The 27,026-nt window shown below is 44.7% G+C and overlaps 1 protein-coding gene across 2 annotated transcripts in view; it reads left to right on the forward strand.

Moving 5' to 3' along the window:
• The window catches only part of LOC137353282 (guanylyl cyclase C-like), a 97,632-nt gene extending 73,962 nt beyond the window's left edge, over positions 1-23,670 (forward strand). For both annotated transcript variants that reach the window (XM_068019385.1, XM_068019386.1), the window contains 12 exons: positions 1,279-1,365; positions 2,863-2,995; positions 4,433-4,570; positions 8,910-8,998; positions 9,113-9,204; positions 13,475-13,633; positions 15,109-15,301; positions 15,783-15,957; positions 17,086-17,184; positions 17,815-17,909; positions 18,925-19,001; positions 22,872-23,670. In XM_068019385.1, the coding sequence (XP_067875486.1) occupies positions 1,279-1,365; positions 2,863-2,995; positions 4,433-4,570; positions 8,910-8,998; positions 9,113-9,204; positions 13,475-13,633; positions 15,109-15,301; positions 15,783-15,957; positions 17,086-17,184; positions 17,815-17,909; positions 18,925-19,001; positions 22,872-23,040 (1,506 nt within the window). In that variant the 3' untranslated portion in view covers positions 23,041-23,670. The remainder of the gene's footprint in view (positions 1-1,278; positions 1,366-2,862; positions 2,996-4,432; positions 4,571-8,909; positions 8,999-9,112; positions 9,205-13,474; positions 13,634-15,108; positions 15,302-15,782; positions 15,958-17,085; positions 17,185-17,814; positions 17,910-18,924; positions 19,002-22,871) is intronic.
• The last annotated feature ends 3,356 nt before the right edge of the window (positions 23,671-27,026 follow it).

Consider the following 27,026-nt stretch of genomic DNA (forward strand, 5'->3'; position numbering starts at 1 on the left):
AGTTGACCTGTGGCACTTGGCCTTCGGTTAGCCGATGATCCATAGCATTAGCTGCATCTGAACTGCAACTTGCGCCAAGCTTCAATGGTCATGATCACCACATTGGTCTCCACACTGTTACGACCAGGTGAGAAATGTGTCTAGGGGTCTGTTACTATCTTCACCTGATCTTATTGTAACAGGGTTTAATTTTAAACGCACTGTGTTTTGAGCTCCCCTTTTTGTGAATCCCTGTTCACTGTTTTCCAATTATAAGACAAAGAAACCAACTCGCATCGGCTTTCTGAGGTTTAAAGAAAAAAGATGAAATTTAACTAAAACTTTAACTTAAACTCTAATACGGTTAACGCCTACGGATATATGATGCGCCCACACTAGCATGCACACGCGATACACGCATGCAAATAGGGACAGAAAAGAGCAGAAGAAAAGATAAGGAGAACAGTTTGAGGCAATATCTTGTTACTGTTCTCCGAGCTCGCTGTAGTCCTTGATTGAAGATATGGTCTTGCCATTTGTTGGGGCCCAGTCTTTTTTTAAATTTTGTTCACGTAGGAGACTTTTTCTGTCTTTGAGTTTATGTGTCTTCAATGGTTTCCGAAGCTGATGAAAGCGAGATGAGGGCAGATAGGAGAGAGGTCTTATCAAACCAGGAGCCTTTATTTATTTATTTTTATTTAGAGATACAGCACTGAAACAGGCCCTTTGGCCCACCGAGTCTGTGCCGTCCAACAACCACCCATTTATACTAACCCTACAGTAATCCCATATTCCCTATCACCTACCTACACTAGGGGCAATTTACAACGGCCAATTTACCTATCACCTGCAAGTCTTTTGGCTGCGGGAGGAAACCGGAGCACCCGGGGAAAACCCACGCGGACAAGGGAGAACTTGCAAACTCCACACAGGCAGTACCCAGAATCGAACCTGGGTCCCTGGAGCTGTGAGGCTGCGGTGCTAACCACTGCGCCACTGTGCCGCCCCACTGAGGTCGAATCCTTTGTTGGAAATTTAAATCTCAACAGCCAGCTAGTCATGTGACTAAAACTGGTCTGACCACTTCTTGTGTATTGGGGAAGCAACGATTGGGTCCTTTTTGTTCCAACACTGCTAGTACTATACAAATGTCCTTCCAGTCAGGGTCTTGCAATTTTAATGTTCATGTGGCGAAATCATGTGTGCTTCAGTCTTGGCAGGTGGGGGGTTTACCTGACAGCACCGACTACTGACTCCTCCAAATGGTGCAGTGTTGACTCTTCTTGTTACATCCCACAGGATGTTTTGAATGACACAATATCATACCCTGATGGCACCTTCATGGACTTGGAGTTCAAGATTTCGGTCATGTATGATATCGCAAAGGTAAGTGTGAATGCTGCAAATCCTCGAAGAACGGTTTTAGGCATCAACTCGATTACCAAAAGGTTGAAGATGGTCAGTTGATGTTTCAGTGGTTGGCCATTTTCTAACCTTTGCTGCAAAAGGAGTAACATCAACTGATCCAAAAATAGTTCCTATTTAAAATCTTGGTAAAATCTTCATTGGTTTCAGTGCGAAAAAAATTAGGCCCAGTTTCCACCCCACCCTGTCCAGTACTACCTGCTGCAAAGTGCACAGTGTGACCGTATAAGGGAGTTTGGGTGCGTATATGTGGATGCATGTGCATGTGTGTGTGAGTGTGCATGAATGTGTGTGTGCTGATGAAGATGGGGTTAATTTATAGCTACAATGCACCTCCCCCCCCCCACCCCCCCTCTGCCCCACATGACTGAATAACCTGCTGATGCACTGCTTAGGCTTGGTGTGGTGAGGTACCTCAAGTCCCTAATTCCCATGGGCCTGAGCCCCAGCAAGAGCTGACAATTTGAGTGACAAATTGGGAAAACAAAGAGTATTTTTCAGCTGTTTCCATTTCAAAAATAATCCACTACTAACCTAAAGCGGGAGTGACAAATCAGCAAGTGGAACAACAAAAAGCTGGGGGGAAAAAATGAGACATTGGGCTCCTGGGGTTTCTGGACGAACTGCACCAGCATCACAATGGCTGAAGTGTTCCTTTTCTGTTCATCAAGGTGCACCAGGGGTTGCCATTTTTGTCACCCAGTGTCAGCATCAAAACTCCCAGGGCAAGTACAACAAGGGTTAGTTACACAGTAAAACCCCCTCTATACTGTCCCATCAAACAATCCCAGGGCAGGTGCAGCACAGATAAAATACAGAGTAAATCTCCCTCTATGTTATCCTATCAAACACTCACCGCAAGTACAGCACACGTTAGATCCACAATAAATCTCGATCCCTCTACACTGTCCCATCAAACACTCCCAGGGCAAGTACAGCACGTGTTAGAGACAGAATAAATCTCCTATACTGTTCCATCAAACACTCACAGGGAAGGTACAGCACATGTTAGATATAGAGTAACTCTCCCTCTTTCCTGTCCCATCAAACATATATAACAAAGATGTAGCATGGGTTAGATACATAGTAAATCTCCCTCTATGTTATCCCATCAAACACTTCCAGAGCAAGTATAACACAGGTTAGATACATAGTAAATGTCCCTCTATACTGTTCCATCAAATACTCCCAGGACAGGTACAGCATGAGTTAGATACAGAGTAAAGCTCCCTCTACACTGCACATCGAGCAAGCCCAGGGCAATTACAACGCAGGTTATGAAGTAATCAATCAATCGACTATGCAGCAAACCAATCAACTAATTCATCTATCAATAGAATTTTCAGGTGCTGTTTAAATGGTCTGTGTTGTACTGCTTACCTCACCCGTGTTTACATGAATAATTCTTGCTAACATCTCGTTCAGTTACTGACTGGTACATTGGCCTTTATTTTTAAGGGTATGTCATATCTACATTCAAGCAACATAGAAGTACATGGGAGCCTGAAATCCACAAATTGTGTTGTGGACAATCGGATTGTGGTGAAAATTACTGATTTTGGTTGTAAGACCTTTGCCATGCCACAGAAAGGTAAGCTTTAGAAATCATGAGCTAAGAACAGAAAATGCTATAACATTCCATTCACTAACATCTTTCACATGTGTTACGACCAGGTGAGAAAGGTGTCTAGGGATCTTTTACTGTCTTCGCCTGGTCTTATTGTAACAGGGTTTAATTTTAAACACACTGAGTTTTGAGCTCCCCCTTTGGTGAACTCTTGTTCACCACTTTCCAATTATAAGGCAATGAAATGAGCATAAACAGGCTTTCTTAGGTTTAAAGAAGATGAAATTTATTAAACCTTAAACTTAAACTCTAATACGGTTAATGCCTACGGATATACGGCGTGCCCATGCGAGCATACACATGCGATACACACATGCAAATAGGGACAGAAAAGAGCAGAAGAAAAATAAAATGGAGAGGTTTGAGGCAATATCAGAAGAGTTTCATGTTTACTGTGCTTTGAGCTCACTGTAGTCCTTTTGTAAGTAGTCTTGCTTTTCGTTGGGGCCCAGTATTCTTCTTAAACCTTGCTCACTGTAGGAGACTTTTCTCTCTTGGGGTTCATGTGTCTTCAATGGTTTCTGAAGTTGGTGAGAGCAAGATGAGAGCAGACAGGAGAGAGATGTTCTCAGTCCAGGAGCAAAACAGCTTTCTGACTTTTTTAAAAACTCTGTAGCAAGTTCAAAAAACCAACAGCCAGCTAGGCATGTGACTAAACTGGTCTGACCACTTCTTCTGTGTTTTGGGGAAGCAAGGACTAGGTCCCTTGTTCCTATGTTTGTTGCTATGCAAATGTCTTTCCAGTCAGGGGCTTGCAATTTTAAGTTTTAAGGTTCAAGGTTCATGTGGTGAAATAATGTGTGCCTCAGTCTTGGCAGGTAGGGGCCTGCATGACACATGTGACAAAACATCCCAAACTAATTAACAGGAAAAGACCTGGATTGGGACAAGAAGTAGGGGAGAACTTGGCTGGATGTCCAGGGGCTTGTTTGAAGAGGGAGGCTTTGACAGAGGTGTGACAGTGGATCAGAGTTTAGCGAGAGAGTCTGAATGGTGCTTAAGGAGCTGGGGTGAAGGCAAGCCATAGTTGGAGGAGGGGAAGGTGGGTGCTGTGTTAAACTGAGGCCCCACCTGCCTTGGCAAAAAGGTAAAAGATTACATGGCAATATTTTGAAGAAGGGTGGGGGCATTCTCTCCAGTGTTCTGGCCAACATTTATCAGTCAATCAACATCACTAAAAACAGATTACCTGGTCATTATCACATTGCTGTTTGTGGGAGACAAAGTGGCTGCTGCATTTCAAAAAGTACTTCATTTGCTGTAAAGCACTTGCGGAATGTCCTGAGTTTGTGAAAGGTGGGATATAAACTCCAGCCCTTTCTTTTCAAGTCCCTTTACATTTTGCGCAAAATGTAGAATTTATTTAGCCAATTATTTTTCTTTTCATTCCTCCACTTCCAGATCTGTGGACAGCTCCTGAGCACCTGCGGGAGGAGGGAGTATCACAGAAAGGTGACACGTACAGTTATGGCATTATAGGTCAAGAAATCATCTATCGAAGAGAGACCTTCTATACTCAATCATGCAACAATGTTGAAGGTAATTGATGTTATCAGTATTTGACTGATTAGGGCTGTTATTGAAAGTAGCAGGTGGTGTTGGTAGTATAGCAAGCAAAGCACCTTCACACCATTGTTCCATTCCTCCCCACTCACCCTAACGGGACCAAATACTCCCAAAGTATCTCTTCTCCAACTCCCCACACCCTACACCCCACTTTTAGACTTTTCAAGAAGAGTTGCTCAATGATAGTTTCTGACAGCCAACTGTACCAAAACAAAAGAATATGTCGCGCTACTTTCCTGGAAGGAGATTTCATGGGACCAAAAGCCATTGCTGCTGTATTGGGCTTTAACTGAAGACACTTTGAACCTTAAGGACAAATTGACCCCTTTTGAACTACTTCATGATTACGTTTTACAATTATAGACTTTTAGTTCTCTTTGTTTCTATAAATTGTTCATGTAAATAAATTGAATTTTTTATTTTAGCCTGTACATTTGATGCTTCCCACCTTCCAAACTGCTAGCAGGGATACTATGTGAATTTCAGTGTGGAATGTTATTGCAAACTAGTGTCATTGTTAGCCCTGGAATACACAACCTCGAGCACAAAATCTAGGCTGACACTCCAGTGTCGTAATGAGCGAGGGCTGCACTGCTAAAGGTGTCATCTTCTTCGGAAATGTTAAACTGAGGCCCTATCTGCCCACTCGTGGTAAAAGACGCCATTGCACTATATCGAAGAAGAGCAGGGGAGTTCTCCCCGATGTCCTGGGCCAACATTTATCACTCAACCAACATCACTAAAAACAGTCTATCTGGTAATTATCGAATTGCTGTTTGTGGGAACTTTCAAAAAATATTTCATTGGGTGTAAAGCACTTTGGGATATTCTGTGGAAGAAAAAACTACAACATAAATGCAAGTGCTTTAAAGACGGGGGTGCCGCCTCCAAGAGCTGCCAGCCAATCACAGGGCTGGCGGCTCAGCAGTACCAGCAGCGCCACCTGGAGTGGTGGCTACTGCCGGTACTGCACAGGCCTTGGACGTAGGCCCAGCATTGGAACCCCAGACTTCAGGTAAATGAGGTGGGGTCGCTGGGGCCAATTTGGGATGCCCCGGCTAGGGGGCGGTGGGGGGGTGGGGGGTGGTGTTGCTGGTGGGAGTGTGTGCATGTAGTCCAGGGAGGGGGGGGTGGGGTCCATGGAGGTGGCGCTTGGAGCTTTTGCCAGCGGGGATCCTCCTTGGGCCACAGATTGCCCATGGAGAAGGGACCCCCCCACCAACCGCTGCTGGTTAAATCGCAGCGGCGGGGGGGGAGAAGCCCTTAAGTGGTCTCTGGGTGGGAAGGCCATCGTCAGCCTATTCCACCCCCAGCAAAATCGCTTGGTGACGGGCCCGCCACCCCTGCCTCCCGTCATGATTCTGTGGGCCCCTGCCTCAGGGGGGCCCATAAAATCCAGCCCAGTACCTGCCGAGAAGGTCATAAGAAATAGGAGCAGGTTATGTGGCCCCTTGACCCTGCTCGGCCAACCAATACAATCATGGCTGATCATCTTCTTCAACTCCACTGTACCGCCCACTCTCCACATCCAATGTTCACCCTATGTTTTCATCCTTGTGCGCAGCCTGTTCATTTGAATGCATAGTACCTTTAACTTTTTTTGCACGTCTGAGCACCCACACTATCCTAAAGGGAACAGCTTGTGAACGGCCTGCAAGATCCCATCTGAGTTGCTGAATGGCTGTACACACGTGCAGCTTAGGGGGAGCAATGCCCAAATGACTTGATTCCCTTAGTGCCCAAAAATCTGGCAATCTCAGCCTTGAATATACTCAACAACTGAACATCCACAGCCTCACAGATAGACAATTCCATAGTTCACCATATTCTGAGTGAAGAAATGTCTCCTCATCTCCATCATGAATGGCCGACCCCTTAACCTGTATCTTTAATCCCTAATTCCAGAGTCTCAGCCAGGAGAAACAGCTTTCTAAGGCTTTTATACATTTCAATGAGATCATCTCTCATTCTTCTGCAGTCCAGAGAATATAGGCTCATTCTACTCTCCCTCGCCTCATAGGACAATCCTTTCATCCCAAGAATCAATCCAGTCAACCTTTCTGGCAGCCCTTCTAAGTCAAGTATATCCATCCTTAGGTAAGGACACTGAAAGTGTACATGGTACTGAGGTGTGGTTTCACCAAAGCCCTTTACAATCGCAGCAAGACTTCCTTATTCTTATACTCCGAGCTCCTTGCAAAAAAGAGTAAGAGAAGTCAGCCTATCAGGAGGCAGAAGGTAAAAACCTTATGGAGGGAGGTGTTTGCTGGTTGCACCCTGTAACTGGGTGGTTGGAGATGGCTGAGATCTGTGTGATTGGTTAACCCTTCAGTTTCCTGCTCTCTATTAGTGCCTACCCTGTGACAGCCATCAAGAGCTCTTGTATGTGAAGTCACAACCAACCCCTGCCTGTCACTCCAGGTATTTCCACCCATGGCAAGTTGCCATTGGTATAGAATCAGAGAATTAGTACATAGTACCCTACCAAATTCACGGCCATGAAAAATGCATCACAGACCGTGAAATCTCAGGTCCTCCACGAAACCGGCCATTTTGCGAACTTCATGTGTTTTACTCATGAACAAAAGGCTCTTCTCGCTGATTGCTGGGCATGTTACAAACATTGTACGTTTTACTGATTGACACAAGGCTCAACTTGTTGATTGGAAGTTGAGGGTGGGCTTCCGGTGCAGTCTTGAGAGAAGCAGACTCAAGTATTAGCAGACAAGTGAGAATGCCAGAATGAGCAAATCAAAAGTGGCCACAACCATTACTGCAGCACATTGAGTGAAAGAACAAATTTAGAAGCCAAATTTTGCATGCTGATGGCAGAATACTGTTTTGTACAAAACTGCAATGTTTCATTGGATCACGCACAGCGAACAACGGTTCAGCGCCACTTAGAGTCTGGAAGCCATTGCAGCAGAAAGAGAGCATCTGACACCACACTGCTGAAAAACAAACACGCAAAAAAACAAGCAACAATTTCATCTCTTTTTAAGAAATCGACAGCGAACTCAGAAAATCGTCAGTTGGTTACAATGGAGCTTGTGGATACTTTTGCAAGGGCCAACATACCATTAGAAAAATTCAGATCACACAAAGCTGAGGGTATTCATTCAATGTAATGTGCAAAATGGTGGTTACTTGCCAAGTGCAAATAGACTACAACAGGACTACCAACCGAAGGTTTTTGCTACACATTGCGAGATGAAGTCCCATGGAAATCCCCCACCTTCCAGGGCTAACACGGTGCTGTCTGACAATTCCAACAAACTCTGTGGATGCGGAGAGACAGGGAATGAAGAAATACAGTTGCAGGTTTGCTCCATGCTCACATGCCTTCTGAAAATCCAAATACACTACATCTACCGGTTCCCCTTTATCCACTCTGTTGTTATATCCTCAAAGAATTCTAACAAAGAACTCTAACAGTACGCAGCAGGACCCAAAACTCCATCTCTTTGCCTGCATCTCTCTCTGTCCCTCTCAGTCTCTCTCCCTTTCCCTCTCTGTCCCTCTCTTTTCTTCAGAGACAGAGGGAGAGACAGAAGGATGGGGAGAGAGAGAAAGGGATGGGGAGTGAGATAGGGACTGAGAGAGATGAGGAGTGGGGGGCAGAGAGAGAGGAATGGGAAAAGAGATGGGGGAGAGAGAGGGACATAGAAAGATAGAGAGAGGGATGGGGAGAGAGGGAGATGGAGATTGAGGAGGGACAGAGAGGGATGAGAAGAAAACAGAAGGATAGAGAGGGAAAGGGAGAGATACTGAGAGGGACAGAGAGAGATGCGGGAAAAGAGACGGAGTTTAGGGTCCTGCTATGTACTGGCACTGGTCCAATCTGCTAGTTAAACTTGGGCGTTAGTTGGCCAATCCTCTCCTCTGTTTCTTAGTTATTGTCAATGCCAACATGGCTATTATTGCAACAGTAGGAGATTCTGAGAATTCCAGTCCCATCTCATCTGTTTAGGCCCCAATCTCTGCAGTACCCTCCCTATATCTCTCTGCTTCTCCACCTTGCCTTCCTCCTTTAAGACCCTCCTTAAAACCTGCCTGTTTGACCAAGGTTTTGGTCATCTGACCGAATATCTCCTTTTGTGAATCAGTGTCATACTTTGTTCTATAGAGCTCCTGTGAAGCACCTTGGGACCTTTCATTACATTATAGGCGCTATATAAATATTCTTCTTGTTGTTTACTCAAATGTGATAACTTGAAACCCTTGGAATAATGCTTTTACTGATACTGCCAATCACTGATCTTTTACCTGTTGCTCATTTGATTAATGGAGCGTTTCTTTACTGTTTCTGTAGAGAAGTTAAAGAGAGTGATGTTAGCGAATGAGATTGAGCTGTTTCGACCTGACCTTCCCCTGGAGACAGCTAACGACAAAGAACTAGAGGTAACAGCTATCATAACAGATCTGATTAACCCCGTGTCCCTCTGGGCCAAGTCTGATGAAGCCTGAATCCCCTCAGGTCCAGTTCTGATTAACTCTGTGTTCCTCTGGTTCCAGGTGTATGGGCTAATCAAGAACTGCTGGGAGGAAGATCCAGAAAAACGACCAGATTTCAAGAGAATTGAGGCCACATTGGGCAAGATATTCAGGTTGGTGGGCACGAGGGCAAAGCCTGTACACAACTACATAGTGATTGTACCCCAGCGCAGGGAACAGGAAAAAACTGTATCCCATAGTGCTTTTAGAGATGCAGAATCCCATACAAGGCAAGTTATGGGTGTCAGTTAACACCTTAGGAACATAGGAAAAGCAGTTGGCCATTCAGCCTCTCGAGCCTGTTCTGCCATTCAATTAGATCATGCCAATAAATACTTCAACATTTTCAATTAACCCCCCACCCACTCCCACCCCCCCAGCCTCAACAGCATTTTTTGGGTGAGAGAGTTTCAGATTTCCACTACTCTTTAATAAGCTGGGCAGATAATATCTGGGTGGGAACAGGACTGAGAGTTGGAAGCACAAAGACAAATGGAGCTGATTGAGTGGGTTGTGGAATGCTAAAGTCCTTGAACTGCTGGGTCAGGCCATCTCTGATTACTTCCTTGTACTGTTCTCCACCCACAATCCCCTTCCCCTTCCTAACCCGAGCTCCTTCTGTCACTAGTAGCATCCTATGTGATTGTGGCCATGGTAAACTATCCCTCTCTGTCCTTCTCATCTTGTCCGCAGCCATTGACACAGTTGACTACACCACCCTCCCCCAACACCTCTATTCCATTGTCCATCTGGGTGAATTTGCATTCACCTGGTTCATTCTTATCAATCCAGTTGTAGCCAGAGAATCACTGGCAGTGGCTTCTCTTCTTGCTCCCACACCGTTACCTCTAGAGTCCTCCAAGGAGTCATCCTTGGCCCGCCCTATTATTTCTCATTTACATGCTGCCCCTCAGTAACATCATCCAAAAACATGACACCGTGTTCCACAGATACACTGACAACACCTAGCTCAATCACACCACCACCTCTCTCGACCCCTCCACTGTCTCTAAATTGTCAGACTGCTTGTCCGACATCCAGTACTAGGTGAGCAGAAATCTTCTCCAACTAAATATTGGAAAGACTGAAGCTATTCATTGTCTTCTGTCCCTGCCACTAACTCCCTTCCATACCCACTGACTCCATCTGTCACCCTGGCAACTGTCTGAGGTTGAACCAGTCTGTTTGAAACCTTGGTGTCATATTTGACTTAGAGGTGAGCTTCTGATCACATGTCCATGCCATTACTAAGACCACCTACTTCTATCTCTGTAAACACCTGACTCCACCCCTGCCTCAGCTCATCTGCTGCTATAAGCCTTTGTTAGCTCTGGACTTGTTTATTCCAACACATTCCTGGTTAGACTTACATCTTGCATCCTTCATAAGCTTGGGATAATCCAAAACTCCACTGCCCATAACTGCAGCAAGTCCTGTCCACACGTCACCCTGTGTTTGCTGGCTTACGTTGACTCCCAATTGGGCAATGCCTTGATTTTAAAATCTTCATCCTTGTTTTCAAATCCCTCCATGGCCTCACCCCTCTCTATCTCTGTAAACTCCTCCAGCCCTGCAATCCCTCGAGATAGCTGCGCTCCTCCAATCCTAGCCTCTTGCACATCCCCAATTTTCATCATTCCCACCGTTGGCAGCTGTGTCTTCAGCTGCCTGGACCCCAAGGTCTAGAATTCCCTCCAACAACCTCTCCACCCCTCTCTCCTCCTTTAAGGTACTCCTTTGACCAAGCTTTTGGTCATTGATCCTTATGTGGCTTGGTGTCAAAGTTAGTTTGATAATGCTCCCGTGAATTGCCTTGGGACCTTTTACTAAAGTTAATTTACGACTAATTAAATACTTTTAAAGTGTAATCACTGGAATAAAGTAAGAAATGCGGCAGCCAATTTATGCACGGCAAGCTCTCATGAACAGCAATGTGATAGTGACCAGATATCCTGCTTTTGTGAAGTTGATTGAGGGTGAACTCCCCTGTTATAGAGTCATAGAGTTATACAGCACAGAAACATTCCCTTCAGCTAATCATGTCTTGCCGGCCATCAAGCACCTAACTATTCTAATCCCATTTTCTAGCACTTGGCCCGTAGCCTTGTATGCTATGGTGTTTCAAGTGCTCATCTAAATATTTCTTAAATGTTGTGAGGCTTCCTGCCTCTACCACCTCTTCAGGCAGTGCGTTCCAGATTCCAACCACACTCTGGGTGAAAATATTTTTCCTCAAATCCCCTCTAAACCTCCTGCCTCTTACCTTAAATCAATGCCCCCTGGTTATTGACCCCTCCGCTAAGGGAAAAAGTTTCTTCCTATCTAACAATCAATGCCCTTCATAATTTTGTATACCTCAATCATATCTCCCCTCAGCCTCTCTGCTCGAAGGAAAACAGCCCTAGCATTTTCAGTCTCTCTTCATAGCTGAAATGCTCCAACCCAGGCAACATCTGGTGAATCTCCTCTGCACCCTCTCCAGTGCAATCACATCCTTCCTATAGTGTGGAGCCCAGAATTCTACACAGTACTCCAGCTGTGGCCTAACTAGTGTTTTATACAGCTCCATCATAACCTCCCTGCTCTTATATTCTGTGCCTCAGCTACTAAAGGCAAGTATCCCATACGCCTTCCTAGCTACCTTATCTACCTGTGCTGCTGTCTTCAGTGATCTATGGACAAGTACACCAAGGTCCCTCTGACCCTCTGTATTTCCTAGGGTCCTACCATCCATTGTATATTCCCATACCTTGTTAGTCCTCCCAAAATGCATCACCTCACACTTCTCTGGATTCAATTCCATTTGCCACAGCTCTGCCAATCTTACCAGCCCATCTATATCTCCCTGTAATCTAAGGCTTTCCTCCTCACTATTTACGACACCACCAATTTTCATGTCATCTGTGAACTTACTGATCATACCCCCTGTATTCACATCTAAATCATTAATGTACACTACAAACAGCAAGGGACCCAGCACCGATCCCTGTGGTACACCACTGGTCACATACTTCCACTCGCAAAAACAACCCACAACCGTCACCCTTTGCCTCCTGCCACCAAGCCAATTTTGGATCCAAATTGCCCTGGATCCCATGGGCTCTTACCTTCTTAACCAATCTCCCATGCAGGACCTTATCAAAAGTCTTACTGAAGTCCATGTAGACTACATCAACTGCCTTACCCTTATCTACACACCGGCTCGAAAAATTCAATCAAGTTAGTTAGACATGATCTCCCCCTCACAAAGCCATGCTGACTATCCCTGATTAGTGCCTGCCTCTCCAAGTGGAGATTAATCCTGTCCCACAGAATTTTTTCCAATAGTTCCCAACCACTGATGTTAGACTCACCAGCCTGTAATTACCTGGTTTATCCCTGCTACCGAAGCCTGAATAATGGACTTCAAAAATAATGCCTCAGCATCTTCTACATCCAGCTGAGTGGCAGATGGATCCTCAGTTTAACGTGTCACCTCTGACCTGACTGGCCTAGATGTGGACACAGCACTCCCTCAGAGCTGCCCATGGAGTATCAATCTTGATTATGTGCTCAAGTCTCTGGAGTGGCATTTAAACCTACAACCGTCAGATTTAGAGGCAAGAGTGCTACCCACTGAGCCACAGAGTAGCCTCATTGGTTAAGTATTGGACATCTTTCTTAGTAGAGTAGAGTGACCGACACAGGGCAGCTTGTGATATTTTGCCACTTTGATATTCTACATGTCCAAATCTAATGGCACATACTAAGTTTCCTCTTCATCAACTGCTTAATCCAGGTGTCAGGTGAGGCAAAGAGGTATGCCTGAGGTGAAGCATCTCCCGCCTCAGGCCACTCCTGCGCCGTGACGATTGAGGCCCTACAATCATTTCCCTTTATTTCTGGCCACAAATCCGCCCTACAGCTCAATCCTGATCTCGCACATGGGCGGAAGGAAACCTTTCCATTCCATGCCCCGAAAATACGCATCATAAAAGAGAACTTGTTGATAACTTGCCAGTTTCACCCCCGTCAGGATTTTGTTATCATTGATGTAAATGAGAAAAATCAAAGTTTCGCTTCATAGTTTGGCCCTTAGAGACACTGTCCTGTCTAAAGTTGGCCTCCACTTGCACTGCCAGGACTTGATATCAATCGATAATGCAGGCATACACATCTTGTATATTTTGCTCGGGTGCCTTTGAAATCTTCCCTTGAGCTATGGAATCCATGCCCCCATCCTGGGGTACCAACACTACATCCCACCGCTCAGCCCAGCATTGAATGCAGTGAGTAGATCTTTAGGCAAGTGTGCCAATGACACAACATGGTGTGGGTTGGAGAATTTGACTCCCAGGCATGTTAGGGGAAGTTCCAGTCAGGTCTCCATTGAATCTCTTACAGCACGTTCCACAGTGAAACAGACAAGAGCTACATGGACACACTGATCCGCCGACTACAGATGTACTCGAAGAACTTGGAGCATCTGGTGGAGCAGAGAACAGTCCTGTACAAGGCCGAACGTGACAGAGCAGATCAGCTCAACTACATGCTGCTGCCTAAGTGAGCAAGATCAGTCTTTGTCTGTCTATCTGGCTGTATTTGTTTTTATATCTCGATCATCTTTACTGCTTGTGTACTGCTGTATTTCCTTTTCTATCTAACTGTTTATTTCTCTGACTATACGTCTATCGTGCAAGTTATTTGGCTGCTTGTCCATATGTTTGACTCATTGTCCATGCAACTTATTGTCTGATTATCAATCTTGCAGTCTGCTTGTCTGTCTGGATAGATGTATCTGGTTATCTGGCAGGCTGTCTGCCTATAAATCTGCCTGCCAGTAGTCTGTATGTCTCACTGTGAGTCTGTCTCACTCTCTGTCTGTCTGCATATCAATTTGTAAGGGTATTGTTTTGTTCTTTGAATTTACTGCATAGGAGGAGGCCATCGTGCCAGTGCTGGCTCTTTGAAAGAGCTACCTAATTAGTCCCACTCCTCCGCTCTTTGCCCAAATCCCTCCAATTTGTTTCCTTTACAAATGCATCAATTTTGGCAACAATAATGTAGAACACCAATGGGAAACATTTAAAACTGTGTTCAGGAGAGCCCAGGAATAATATATTCCACTAAAAAAAAGGATGGATGTGTCAGGTGACCAATGGTGTGAGAATAGGGACAGGGTAGTTAGAGGCAGGAGGCAGTGCGATGACCAGGAATATGTCCAACTACAGTTGTCACCTCTTAATGACGGCAAATATGAGAGCAAGGATTCTCGTGGGAGAATCTAGATCTGCATCGATATGCCTTTGCTGCTCCTTCACACTTTTAGTGACTCTTTTGAATCCACTCCCGTTTCCTGTGATGACATCATGAACCCAGGTTCTGCAGGAAGGATACGCACTATAAAATTTCTTTGTTCATGTCACCCGTCTCCACCTCCTGCCTCATTCATGTTTCTGAAACCCTCCAGACTCGACTATTCCAACGCTCTCCTGGCTGGTCTCGCATCTTCCAGCTCCGTTAACTCATACCAAATCCTGTTCACCCATCACCCCTTGCTCTCTGGCCGATAGTGGCTCCCAATTCAGGAATGCCTCCATTTTAAAATTCTCATACTTGTATTCAAATCCTTCCATGGCCTTGCTTTTCCCTATCTCTGTAACCTCCTTCAACTACTACAACACTCTGAGATCTCTGTTGTCCTCCAATTCTGGTCTCGTCTGTGATTTTTATTGTTCTACCTTTGGCTACTGTGCCTTCAGTGCATAGGCCCTAAGGTCTGAAATTCCCTCCATAAACCTCTCTGCCTGTCTCTCCTTTAAGATGGTACTTAAAGTCTACTTATTTGATCAAAACTTTAGTTTCCTGTCTTAATATCTCCTTATGTGTTAAATTTTATCTGAAAATTCTCCTGTGAAGTGCCTTGGCAGATTTTACCACATTAAAGTTACTATATCAATGCAAGCTGTTGTTGTTGGCCTATTTTTTTCCTCTAAAGGCGAAGGAAGTGAGTGCTTATCTTTTACTTTCAATTCCAGGCCGGTAGTGATATCGCTGAAGACAACGGGCCTGGTTGAATCTGAGCTTTTTGAGGAAGTGACCATCTACTTCAGCGACATTGTGGGATTTACCACCATCTGTAAATTCAGCACGCCCATGGAAGTGGTCGACATGTTAAATGACATGTACAAGAACTTTGACCAAATCCTGGACAATCACGATGTCTACAAGGTATGAAAGGGCACAGCAATTGGACTGGAGAGGTTCTGATTTTGGCAGAGTTGAGTCATTGTCACTGAGGTGAACGTCATTTGCGTTGACCTTGGTCAGACCACACTTAGAGCACTGTGCACAGTTCTTCTGATCTCTCTAAAACACTGAGAGAATTTACCCAGTCCTGATCTCGAAATCACACTGAGAGAATTTACACAGTTCTGATCTCTATATCACACTGAGAGAATTTACACAGTTCTGATCTCCATTTCACATTCAGAGAACTCTACACAGTCCTGGTCCCCTTATCACATTTGCAGCACTGTGCTCAGGTCTGGTCTCCTTCCATCTACCCACAGAACTGTACAATGAAATACTTAATTGGTTGTAAAATGCTTTGGGAAATCCTGAGGCAGTGAAAGACACCATAGAAATGCAAATTTGTTCTTTCTTTATTGTTGAAGTGTCCACAGTGAAACTCTTTGTTCATTTGGACTAGGTGGAGACGATTGGAGATGCCTACATGGTAGCATCAGGTCTGCCGAGGCGGAATGGAAACAGGCATGCAGTCGACATCACCCGGATGGCGCTGGACATTTTAAACTTCATGGGGTCATTCGAGCTGGCTCACCTCCCCGGCCTGCCCATCTGGATTCGGATAGGTGTTCATTCAGGTAACGAGGGAGAAGCCACACACATAGAGGAGAGGGGAGTAAAAAATGCTGGGAGTGGATGCAAACAGGAAGTATCTTTGATAGAAGGTTTAAGGCACAGAAAAAGGCCACTTTGCCCATCGTGTCTGTGCCGGGCGAAAAACGATCCACCTATTCTAATCCCACCTTCCAGCATTTGGTCCGTAGCCCTGCAGCGTACAGCACTTGATGTGTTTATCCAGACTCCTTTTGAATGTGTTGAGGGTTTCTGCCTCAACTACCCTTTCAGGCAGTGAGTTCCAGACCATCCCCACCCTCTGGGTGAAAAAAGTTTTCCTCATCTCCCCTCTAATTTTTCTACCAATCACTTTAAATCTATGCCCCTTCCGCACTGACCTCTCTGCTAAGGTAAATAGGCCCCTCACCTCCACTCTATCCAGGCCCCTCAAAATGTTGTACATTTCAATCAGATCTCCCCTCAGCCTTCTCTGTTCCAAGGAGAACAACCCCATCCTATCCAATCTTTCCTCATAGCTGCATTCCAGTCCTGGCAACATCCTCGTAAATCTCCTCTGTACCCTCTCTAGTGCAGTTACATCCTTTCTGTAATGAGGTGACCAGAACTGCACACAGTACTCAAATTGTGGCCTAACCAATGAGTTATACAGTTCCAATATAATCTCCCTACTCTTGTATTCTATATCTTGGCTAATAAAGGAAAGGATTCCATATGCCTTCTTAACCATCTTAGCAACCTGTCCTGCTACCATCAGGGATCTATGGGCATTCACTCCAAGGTCCCTTACTTCCTCTACACTTCTCAGTATTTTCCCATTAATTGTGTATTCCTTTGCCTTGTTTGACCTCCCCAAATGCATCACCTCACACTTCTCCGAGTTGAATTCCATTTGCCACTTTTCTGCCCATCTGACCAGACCCTCAATATCTTCCTGCAGCCTACAGCTATCCTCCTCACTATCTACCACACGGCCAATCTTTGTGGGTATGGGAAAGCACAGTGGAGGGGGACTAATTGGATAGCTCTTTCAAAGAACTAGCACGGGCACAATGGGCCGAACGGGCTGCTACTGTGCTGTATCATTCAATGATTCTCTGATTTCCCTCTCACTGCAGCTCTGTCTGTCATAGGTGCGTGTGCGGCGGGTGTGGTGGGGACCAAGATGCCACGATACTGTCTGTTCGGTGACGTGGTCAACACGGCCTCACGAATGGAGTCCACGGGATTACGTAAGATGCACAGCACTATCCCATCCTCCCTCTCGCAATCTCACAACCTCTCTCAATCCAGCTCCACTCTGTCTTTCTGTCCGTCTCTCTGTACCTCTTTCATTCTGTCTGTTTTTCTCTTTCTCTAACTGGCTCCCTATTTCTCCCTTTCTCTGTCATTTCCCTGTCTCTCTCTCTCTCTCTCTTTATCTTTCTCTCTGTGTTTCTCAATCTCTGTATACTTCTCCCTGTGTCTGTCTGTCTGTCTGTCTCTGGGTGCCTCTAGGTTTAGCACAGGTTAAATTAAAGTAAAGCTTCTTCTACACTGCCCCTTCAAACACTCCCAGAGCAGATACAGCAAGTGATATTTATAGAGTAAAGCTCCCTCTACAATTAACATTGCACTACCAATTAATGCCAGATGAAAGGCAGTCATGTGTTGGGTGTCCATTTGTAAATTGTCCCAACTGATTTGACGTATGATCCTCACAGATGCCAGATGAACGATGCTTTCATCCTCTCACTCTGGATTTAAACCTTTATCCTTGCTGGTACAGTGTGTATCATCCCAATTCCCTCCCACTTACATTTGAATTTTTAAAAGGTCTTTTGCTGAACTGCATTAAGAAACAAATATTCTCTTTGCTGCAGCGCTAAGAATTCATGTTAACCAATCGACAATCAATATACTGAAGAGGACTGAGTGCAAATTTGAGTATGAGATGCGGGGAGAGACCTACCTGAAGGTGATTCTGTTCACTTTATGTATTTATATTTCTCTGACTCAAAATTTTCAATACAGATATGGAACATGGGCAGGTAAATGGAGTTGAGATATAGATCCACCATGGTCTTAGCTAAAGGTGGAACAGGCTCGAGGGGCTGAATGGCCTCCCCCTGTTCCTAGGTGATTGTTGTAGTGTTGTTGTTCAGGGATCTCATCCCACATACTGTAAGCTTTCTGAGAGAGTAGTGAGCCTACCAACTCCCAGGCCTCTACTGTTGCTACTCTTAATGACATAGTAAGAAAATCTTGCATTGCTATAGCGCCTTTCACAACCACAAGACTTCCCAATGTGATTTACAGCCAATGAAGTACTTCTGAGATGTAGTCAATGTCATTATGAAGAGAATATGGCAGCCAATTAGTGCACAGCAAGCTTCCATGAACAGTAATGTGATAATGACCAGACAATCTGTTTTGTGATGTTGGTTGAGGGAGAAATATTAAGGCAAAATACTGCAGATGCTGGAAGTCTAGAATAAAAATAGAACATGCTGGAAATACTCAGCAGACCTGGCAGCATGTGTGGAGAGAGAAACAGAGTTAACGCCCAAGTCAATGACCTTTCGTCAGAAGAATAAATAAAGGGGTAATTATTGGTCAGCACACCAGAGAGATCTCCACTGCTCTACTTCGAAATAGTGCCGTGGAATCTTTTACGTCCACCTAAGAGGGCAGACGGGGCTTGGGTTTAACGTTTCATCCAAAAGACAGCAGCTCCGTTAGGGCAGCACTCCCTCAGTATTCACTGGTATGGCAGTCTAGATTTTTGTGATCAACTCCTGGAGGGGACTTGAACTCACAACGTTTTGACTCAGAAGTGAAAGCACTACCCACTGTGCTACAGCTGAAAAGGCTATTGACCTTGGGTATGCATTGATAGGTCCCAGGGATTGAATTATGAGGGATGGCAAAGCAATCGGACCTGTGGGCTGTGCGGTCTATACATGGTGTAATTGATCTCTTGTCTGTTTCAGGGAAGAGGAACTGAAGTCACCTATTGGCTCACAGGAGAAACAGATCGCAATTTTAGGCTGCCAGCTCCACCTTCAGCGTAAGTGAGACAGGCAGCGTGTGCGCTATTACCGGCACCATGGTGGTGAACTGAGCATCAACATCTGCTTCTCCTTCGCTTCCCCGGAACTCATGGCCAGTTAGCCTTTTACAAGTAAACGGGTTGCTGCTGCATTTATTGCTACTTGCTCCATGATGGTGGTGATGGGCCTTGTTAAACCTCTGGAATTTTTGTGGTGATAGTTTGTGAATCATCAACAACTGAATGGCTTGCTAGGCCACTGCAAGGGATAGCATTGGGCAAGAGTCTCAAGGAGGCCAAGTCAGGGGTGGCAGATTCCTTTCCCTCACGGCATTAGTAAACCAGTTGACAGCTTTCATGGTTATTTTCCTGCTGCCAGGCCACAAATGATGGGTTTGAACCCAACCTGTGCATTGCTAGTCTGGTCCAATAATCACTAGGCTACTTTACGCAGTTCTTTACGCAGAGGGTGGTGGGTGCCTGGAACGCGTTGCCAGCGGAGGTGGTAGATGCGGGCACGATAGCGTCTTTTAAGATGTATCTAGACAGATACATGAATGGGCAGGAAGCAAAGAGATACAGACCCTGAGAAAATAGGCGACATGTTTAGATAGAGGATCTGGATCGGCGCAGGCTTGGAAGGCCGAAGGGCCTGTTCCTGTGCTGTAATTTTCTTTGTTCTTTGTTTACCCGATCTGTATAACCTCTACAAGACTTTAAGTGGATCCATTGGGTCCAGGATCTTCCATGTGTTCCTGATCCTGTCATATTTCTAGCTGGTCATCCAGTCCCAGCTGTATTCTAACACCCTGTGCCACTTGGTCCCAGCTCTATTCCAACCCAGTCCACACTGTACTCTATCACCCAGTGACACTCAGTTCTCACTGTTCTTACATCCTGTTCCATCCCAGTGACAATCTGTTAGAACCAGTCCCCATTAGAAAGTGATGACAAGAACATGCCATTCAGCCAATCCTATCATAGACTCTACTCACCCATTTAATCTCTTTTCACAGCCCATGTATGCTGTACCACATCATGGACTCAACTCCACACATTTCACCTCCTTCCACAAGAACACAAGTATTAGGAGCAGGAGTAGACCGTATGGCCCATCGAGCCTGCTTCCCAATTCCAAACAATCATGGCAGATCTTAGGATTCAATTCCACTTTCCCACCCTCTCACCATACCCATGGATTCCCTGAGAGACCAAAAATCTGTCTGTCCCCACCTTAAATGTATTCAACGATGGAGCCTCCACAACCCTCTGGGGTAGAGAATTCCAAAGATTCACAACCCTTTGAGTGAAGTAATTTCTCCTCATTTGAGTCCGAAATGATCAGTCCCTTATCCTGAGACTGTGCCTCCATGTTTTAGATTCCCTGACCAGCAGAAATAATCTCTCAGTGTCTACCCTATCCAGCCCTTAGAGAGTATAATATGTTTCAATGAGATCACCTCTCATTCTTCTAAACTCCAGAGAATACAGGCCCAATTTACTTAGCCTCTGATTATAGGACAACCCCCTCATCCCAAGGACCAACCTAGTGAACCTTCACTGTACCGCCTCCAATGCAAGTATATCCTTTCTTAAATGTGGAGACCAAAACTGCACACAGTATTCCAGGTGTGGTCTCACCAAAACCCTGTACAATTGTAGCAATACATCCTTATTCCTGTACTCAATCCCTTTGCAATAAAGGCCAATATGCCATTTGCCTTCCTAATTGCTTGCTGTACCTGCATGTTAACTTTCTGCGTTCCTCATACAAGCACACCCAAGTCTCTTTGAACATCAATACAAGTTTAACACCTTTTAAAAAATATTCTGCTTTTCTATTCTCACGACCAAAGTGCATAACTTCACACTTTCCTACATTATACTCCATTTGCCATCTTGTTGCCCACTCACTTAACCTGTCTATATCTCTCTGCAGCCTCTGTGTCCTCCCCACAGCTTACCTTTCCACCTACCTTTGTATCATCAGCAAACTTAGATACATTACTCCCTGACTCGTCATCGAAGTCATTAATATAGATTTTAAATAGCTGAGGTCCCAGCACTGATCTTTATGGCAATCCATTATTTACTGCCTGCCAACTTGAAAATGCCCTGTTATGCCCACTCGTTGCTTCCTGTCTGTTAACCAATCATTTATCCATGCTAATATATTACCCCCAACTCCATGAGCCCTTATCTTGCCAGTTAACATTTTGTGTGGCACCTTCTCGAATGCCTTTGGAAATCCAGGTATACTACATCTACTGGTTCCCCTTTTTTTTTACCCTACTAGTTACGTCCTCAAAAATCTCTAATAAATTTGTCAAACAGGATTTCCCTTCAGTAAAACCATGTTGACTTGTTCTAATTATACTGTGCTTTTCTAAGTGCATTGTTAAATCTTCCTTAATTATAGATTACAGCATTTGCTCAACGACAGATGTTAGGCTAACTGGCCTGTAGTTCTATTTTCTCTCTTCCCTCCTTTCTTGAAAAGCGATGTAACATTTGCCAACTTCCAATCTGATGCGACTGTTCCCGAATCTAAGGAATTTTGGAAAAACATAGCTAGCGCATTCACTATCTCGCAGCTACCTCTTTTAGAAGCCTAGGATGTAGGCCATTAGATTCTGGAGATTTGTCAGATTTTAGTCCCTTAAGTTTCTACAATACTTTTTCTCTGCTGATATGAATTTCCTTAATTTCCTCACTCTTTTTTAGCCCCTAGGTTACTGTATTTCTGGTATGGAACTGTCTTCTACTGTGAAGACAGACACAAGATATTTGTTCAATGCCTTTGCCATTTTCTCATTCCCCATGATAATGTCTTCTGTCTCTGCTTCTAAGGGACCAATGTTTACTTTAGCTACTCTTCCTTTTAATATTCCAATAAAAGCTCTAATAATCTTTTTTTGTATTACTGGCTAGTTTACTTTCATTTTATATTTTCCTTTTTTATCAACTTTTTGGTGGCCCTTTGCTGGTTTCTAAAACACTCCCAATCCTCAGACTACTCTTTTTTGAAACATTGTAAGCCTCTTCTTTTAATCTAATACTATCCTTAACTTCCTGAGTGAGTCACAGATGGGTCTTTCTTGCTGAATTTTTGTTTTTCAAAGGAATGTATTTTTGTTGAACATTTTGAATTGTTTCTTTAAAGGGGTTGGCCACTTAATACTGAGATGAGGAGAAATTTCGTCACTCAGTGGGTTGTAAATCTTTGATATTCTCTACCTCAGAGAGAGGCAAATGCTCAGTCATTGAGTATATTCAAGACTGAGATCTATAGATTTTTGGGCACTAAGGGAATCAAAGAATATGGGGATCTGGCAGGAAGGTGGAGTTCAGGTAGAAGATCAGTCATGCTCCTATTGAATGACAGAGTATGCTCGAGGGGCCAAATGGTCTACTATTGCTCCTCTTTCTTATGTTCTACGCTATTGTTGACATTACCCCATCCATTTAATCTTCTGAGGGAAAGTTTCCCAAAAATATTCATGTGAAATTTTTGGGTATTTATCCAATCCCACACCTTTTTCTGTCAGGACAGGACCCTGCCCTCCACTGTGTACTAGATTGGAACTCAGGTTATGGAGGTGAAAGGCACAGTTCTTAGGCAGATGATGGCACTTATGTTACATCAGGAAATGAAAATCTTGATCTGATATGTCAAGGCCCAATGTGAATTCTTTTTTAAAAGTTTGTCATGATTACAACACTTGGTCCAATGAAATCAGTGGTTGCACATTTAACTAGTAACATCTATAGTTCTTACTTGTTCCAGGGGTGGCCTTACCAGCTTGCTCAGCCTGTTGCACCAAACATTATCAAAATAACCGTGGTCATGGGCTTAGGAGATTTACTAGTTTGTTTTTCATTCCACAGGGAAAACTTGCAGAGACTTCAGGCTGACTTTGCTCAGATGATAATTGAGTCCCTGGAAAAGAGGAGATCGTCAAAGTATCAGGCAGGAACTGAAGAGGAGAACAGCAATGACTGGGAACTCGAGTACCTGCAACTCAACTCCACAGAGATACTCAACACATACCTGTAACTGTCAACAGCTGCCAGAAGACGTCTGGAACGGCATTCGGTCCTGTCCAGATGTATCATTCTCGCAAATCGTTACAGGAACTATAAAAATTATTTTTGGATTCCTATTGTTGAATCTTCAAGCTTTTTAAGGTGAAACAGTCAATCCTGGGGACTAGAACACCTCTTCCAACTTTAGTATCGTATACTCCAAGGTCAGGTACAACAGGGACAAGATGTAGATTAAGCCTCCCTTTCCACTGCATCAATAACCAGCTCAAGATGAAGTATAGCACAAGACAGATGCAGTGTAAATGTCCCTCTACACTCAAGGTGCTACTGAGTTTAGTTGGTAACAATCTCAACACTGAGTCAGAAATCCTTGAGCACGCAATCTGACATTTTAGTGCAGTACTGAGGCTATGCTGCACTGTTGGAAGTGCCGTCTTTCAAATCAGACATTAAGTTAAGGTTCTTGTCTGCATATTAAACTGGACAGAAAGATCCCATGTCACTTTTTGAAGAAGATCAGGAGATTTCTCCCAGTGTCCTGGGCAACATTAGCACCTCAACACCACCAAACACAACTGAATTTATCATTTACTGTCTAAAGGGGGTGCAGGAACAGAGAGACCTGGAGGCGGGGTGGGGGGTGGGTGGTATATGCACAAATCATTGAAGGTTGCAGGGAATGTTGATAAAGTGGTTAATAAAGCATATGGGATCCTGGGCTTTAAAAATAGAGGCATATAGTACAAAAACAAGGAAGTTTGGATAAACCTGTATAAAACACAGATTTGGCCTCAACTGGAGTATTGTGCCCAATTCTGGGCATCACACTTTTGGAAGGAGGTTAAGGCAAAAGAGAGGGTGCAAAAAAGATTCAGGAGAATTTTTCCAGGGTTGAGGAACTTCAGTTACGTGGATAGGTTGGAGAAGCTGGGGCTGTTCTCTCTGGAGAAGAGAAGATTAAGAGAAAATTTGAGGGGTCTGAACAGAGCAGATAGGGAGAAGCTGTTCCCATTGGCCGTAGGATCCAGAACCAGAGGACACCGATTTAAGGTGATTGGCAAAATAAGCAACAGTGACTTGAGGAAAAACTTTTTTACACAGCAAATGATTAGGATCTGGAATGCACTGCCTGACAGTGTGGTGGAGGCAGATTCAATCAAGACTTCCAAAAGAGAACTGGATAATTATCTGAAGAGAAAAAATTTGCAGGGCGACGGGTAAAGGACAGGGGAGTGGGACTAGGTGAGTTACTCTTGCAGAGAGCCGGCACAGACACAATGGGCTGAATGGCCTCCTCTCTGCTGTAAGTGTTCTATGATGGGATCTTGTGTGTAATTTGGCATCTGTGTTTGTCTACAAAACATTTCAAAACTATTTCACTGGCTGTAAAACATGTTGGGACATCCTAAGGATGTGAAAGGTGTTACATTAATGCATGTTCTTTTTCTCTTTTCTGCCCTATCAACCACCTCCAGTTCAGCAATGGCTTTAGTTAAAGCAGTCTAAGACTGTCCTTTTTTTTATTTCCAAAATTTACTTTATTCATAAAAATCTGTAAAAAAATACATTACCAAACAGTTTCAAACAGCACCAAGTCAAAAAAAACAAACAGTGCAAAGGTGATCAGTTTCCTTCAATACAATCATGTGTTGCCTCACAACCCTTCCATTTCATTTGTCATGCCAGATACATTTTTACATTTTACAGCACACAATATTTTCCCGATACAGTTCGAGGGGTTTCCCATGGATCCAGCCCCTCAGTTCAGCTTGGTAGGGGCACCTTACACAGTGGTCTTTCCCCATTGAGCCTTTGCTGCGGCTGCCCCAAGCTTTAGTGCGTCCCTCAGCACGTAGTCCTGGACCTTGGAATGTGCCAGTCTGCAACATTCAGTCGTGGACAACTCTTTGCGCTGGAAGACCAGCATGTTTCGGGCAGACCAAAGGGCGTCTTTCACCGAATTGATAGTCCTCCAGCAGCAGACTGTCTCTGCACTGCCCCACTAACCTCCTCCAGGTCAGGTATAGCATGCTAGAAGTAGTGTAGAGTTCTGTACATAGGCCTCCTGAACCACTTTTAGGTCAGCTGTAGCATTAGTTAGATGAAGAGTAAATTTCCTTGTACCCTGCCTTGATACTGTGCCTCAGCCACAATGTCAGAAGAAAGCCTCCAACTGCAGCATGTCCAACTCTGGCACTTCCATGCAGCACACCTGTCCTCCTCGTGGCCTTTCCACAAGAATCTTAGTGCGTGCAGAATTCGGAGCAGTTCAGCCCCAGACCCTCGTGCCTCAAACTCTGCTCATGTTGGACTACTAGACCTGGCTAGTGGACCATCTTTATGGCGTTGTAAGTCATAAGTTCTCCTGCTGAGCCCTCCACTTGGTGTGGCCCCAATCTCAGCAAGGCATCCTAGTGAAGGTGCTCGTGTTGCAGAAGGAGAGGGGGTGGGGGTGGGGAAGGGAGATGATCATCCTCTTGGCAAGGAGGGAATATAGGCCACAATTGAACCCATTCCGGCACACACTGCTTGCCCATTACAGAGCTACTTTGGAAGAGACCTGGGAGAAAATGTGTAAGGAAAGGGTAAAAAGATATATTTTAGTATTCGTTTCTTGATATTGTTACGACCTGGTGAGAAAGGTGTCTAGTAGAGGCCTGCTACCCGACCCGAACCCGACGGGACCCGACGACATGTGTTGGGTTCGGGTCGGGTCAGGCCCATCTTCAGGGTATGGCTTTTGGGTTCGGGTCGGGTCGGGCCGAGTCCAGGTTGGTTCGGGTTGGGTTGGGTCGGACACACAAGGTAAGTGCTCTGCTGGTAAGTATTGAAATTAAAAAACTTACCCGAGCTGGGAGTCCGGGACGAAACTGAGTCTGCGCAGTGAGCGAGTGACGTCACTATGATGTCATAGCGCATGCGCTGCAGCTTCATGGAGCTTCCCAGTCGGAAGGTAAGTAAAAGGATGGTCAGGTCGGATTGAGACGGGGCGGGTTCGGGTCGTGTCGGGCTCAGGGCAAAATCGGAGGGACTCGGTCTGGGTCGGACTCAGGCCCGCTGTGGTTCAATCGGGTTCGGGTCGGATTCTTTTTTCCCCGACCTGAGCAGGTCTCTAGTGTCTCGGGGTCTTTTACTGTCTTCACCTGGTCTTATTGTAACAGGGTTTAATTTTAAACACACTGTGTTTTGAGCTCTCCCTTTGTGAATCCTTGTTCACAGCTTTCCAATTATAAGGCAATGAAATGAGCACACAGGTTTTCTTTAGGTTTAAAGAAGAAAAGTGAAATTTATTAACCTTAAACTTAAACTCTAATACAGTTAACGCCTACGGATATACAACGTGTCCACACTAGCATGCACACGCGATACACACATGCAAATAGGGACAGAAAAGAGCCGAAGAAAAATAAAATGGAGAGGTTTGAGGTAGTCTCTAAAAGGGGGTTTCTGGTTACTGTTTCTGTGTTTCCAGCTCGCCGTGGAGCCCTTGATTATAGACAGCTCTTACTTTTCACTGGGGCCCAGTATTCTTCTTAAACCTTGTTCACTGTAGGAGACTTTTCTTTCTTGGGATTCATATGCCTTCAATGGTTTCCAAAGCTGGTGAGAGTGAGATGAGAGCTGACAGGAAAGAGGTGTTCTCAGTCCAGGAGAAAACAGCCTTCTGAGTTCAAATTCCCTGTTGGAAGTTCAAATTCAAAAAACGCCAACAGTCAGTCATGTGACTAAGCTGGCCTGACCATGTCTGTTTGTGTATTCGGCCATCTTTGGAATGCTTCAGTGTCTGGTAATCTAAAGTCCATTGTGGATCAAATTGGAGCAGGGAATAGCTCCTTTGTCCTTTGAAGTAGTTTGAAGTCTGTTGATATACTAATGTCTCTCTCCAGCCAAAGTCTCCAATTGTTTTTTAATTCAAGTTCTTTCTTCACCATCAGCAGTTCAAAATCAATGTTCATGTGGTGAAATTAATTTTCCTCATTCTTGGCAGGTGGGGGG

Source organism: Heterodontus francisci, chromosome 41 (genome assembly GCF_036365525.1).
Source record: "Heterodontus francisci isolate sHetFra1 chromosome 41, sHetFra1.hap1, whole genome shotgun sequence".
Lineage (NCBI taxonomy): Eukaryota > Metazoa > Chordata > Chondrichthyes > Heterodontiformes > Heterodontidae > Heterodontus > Heterodontus francisci.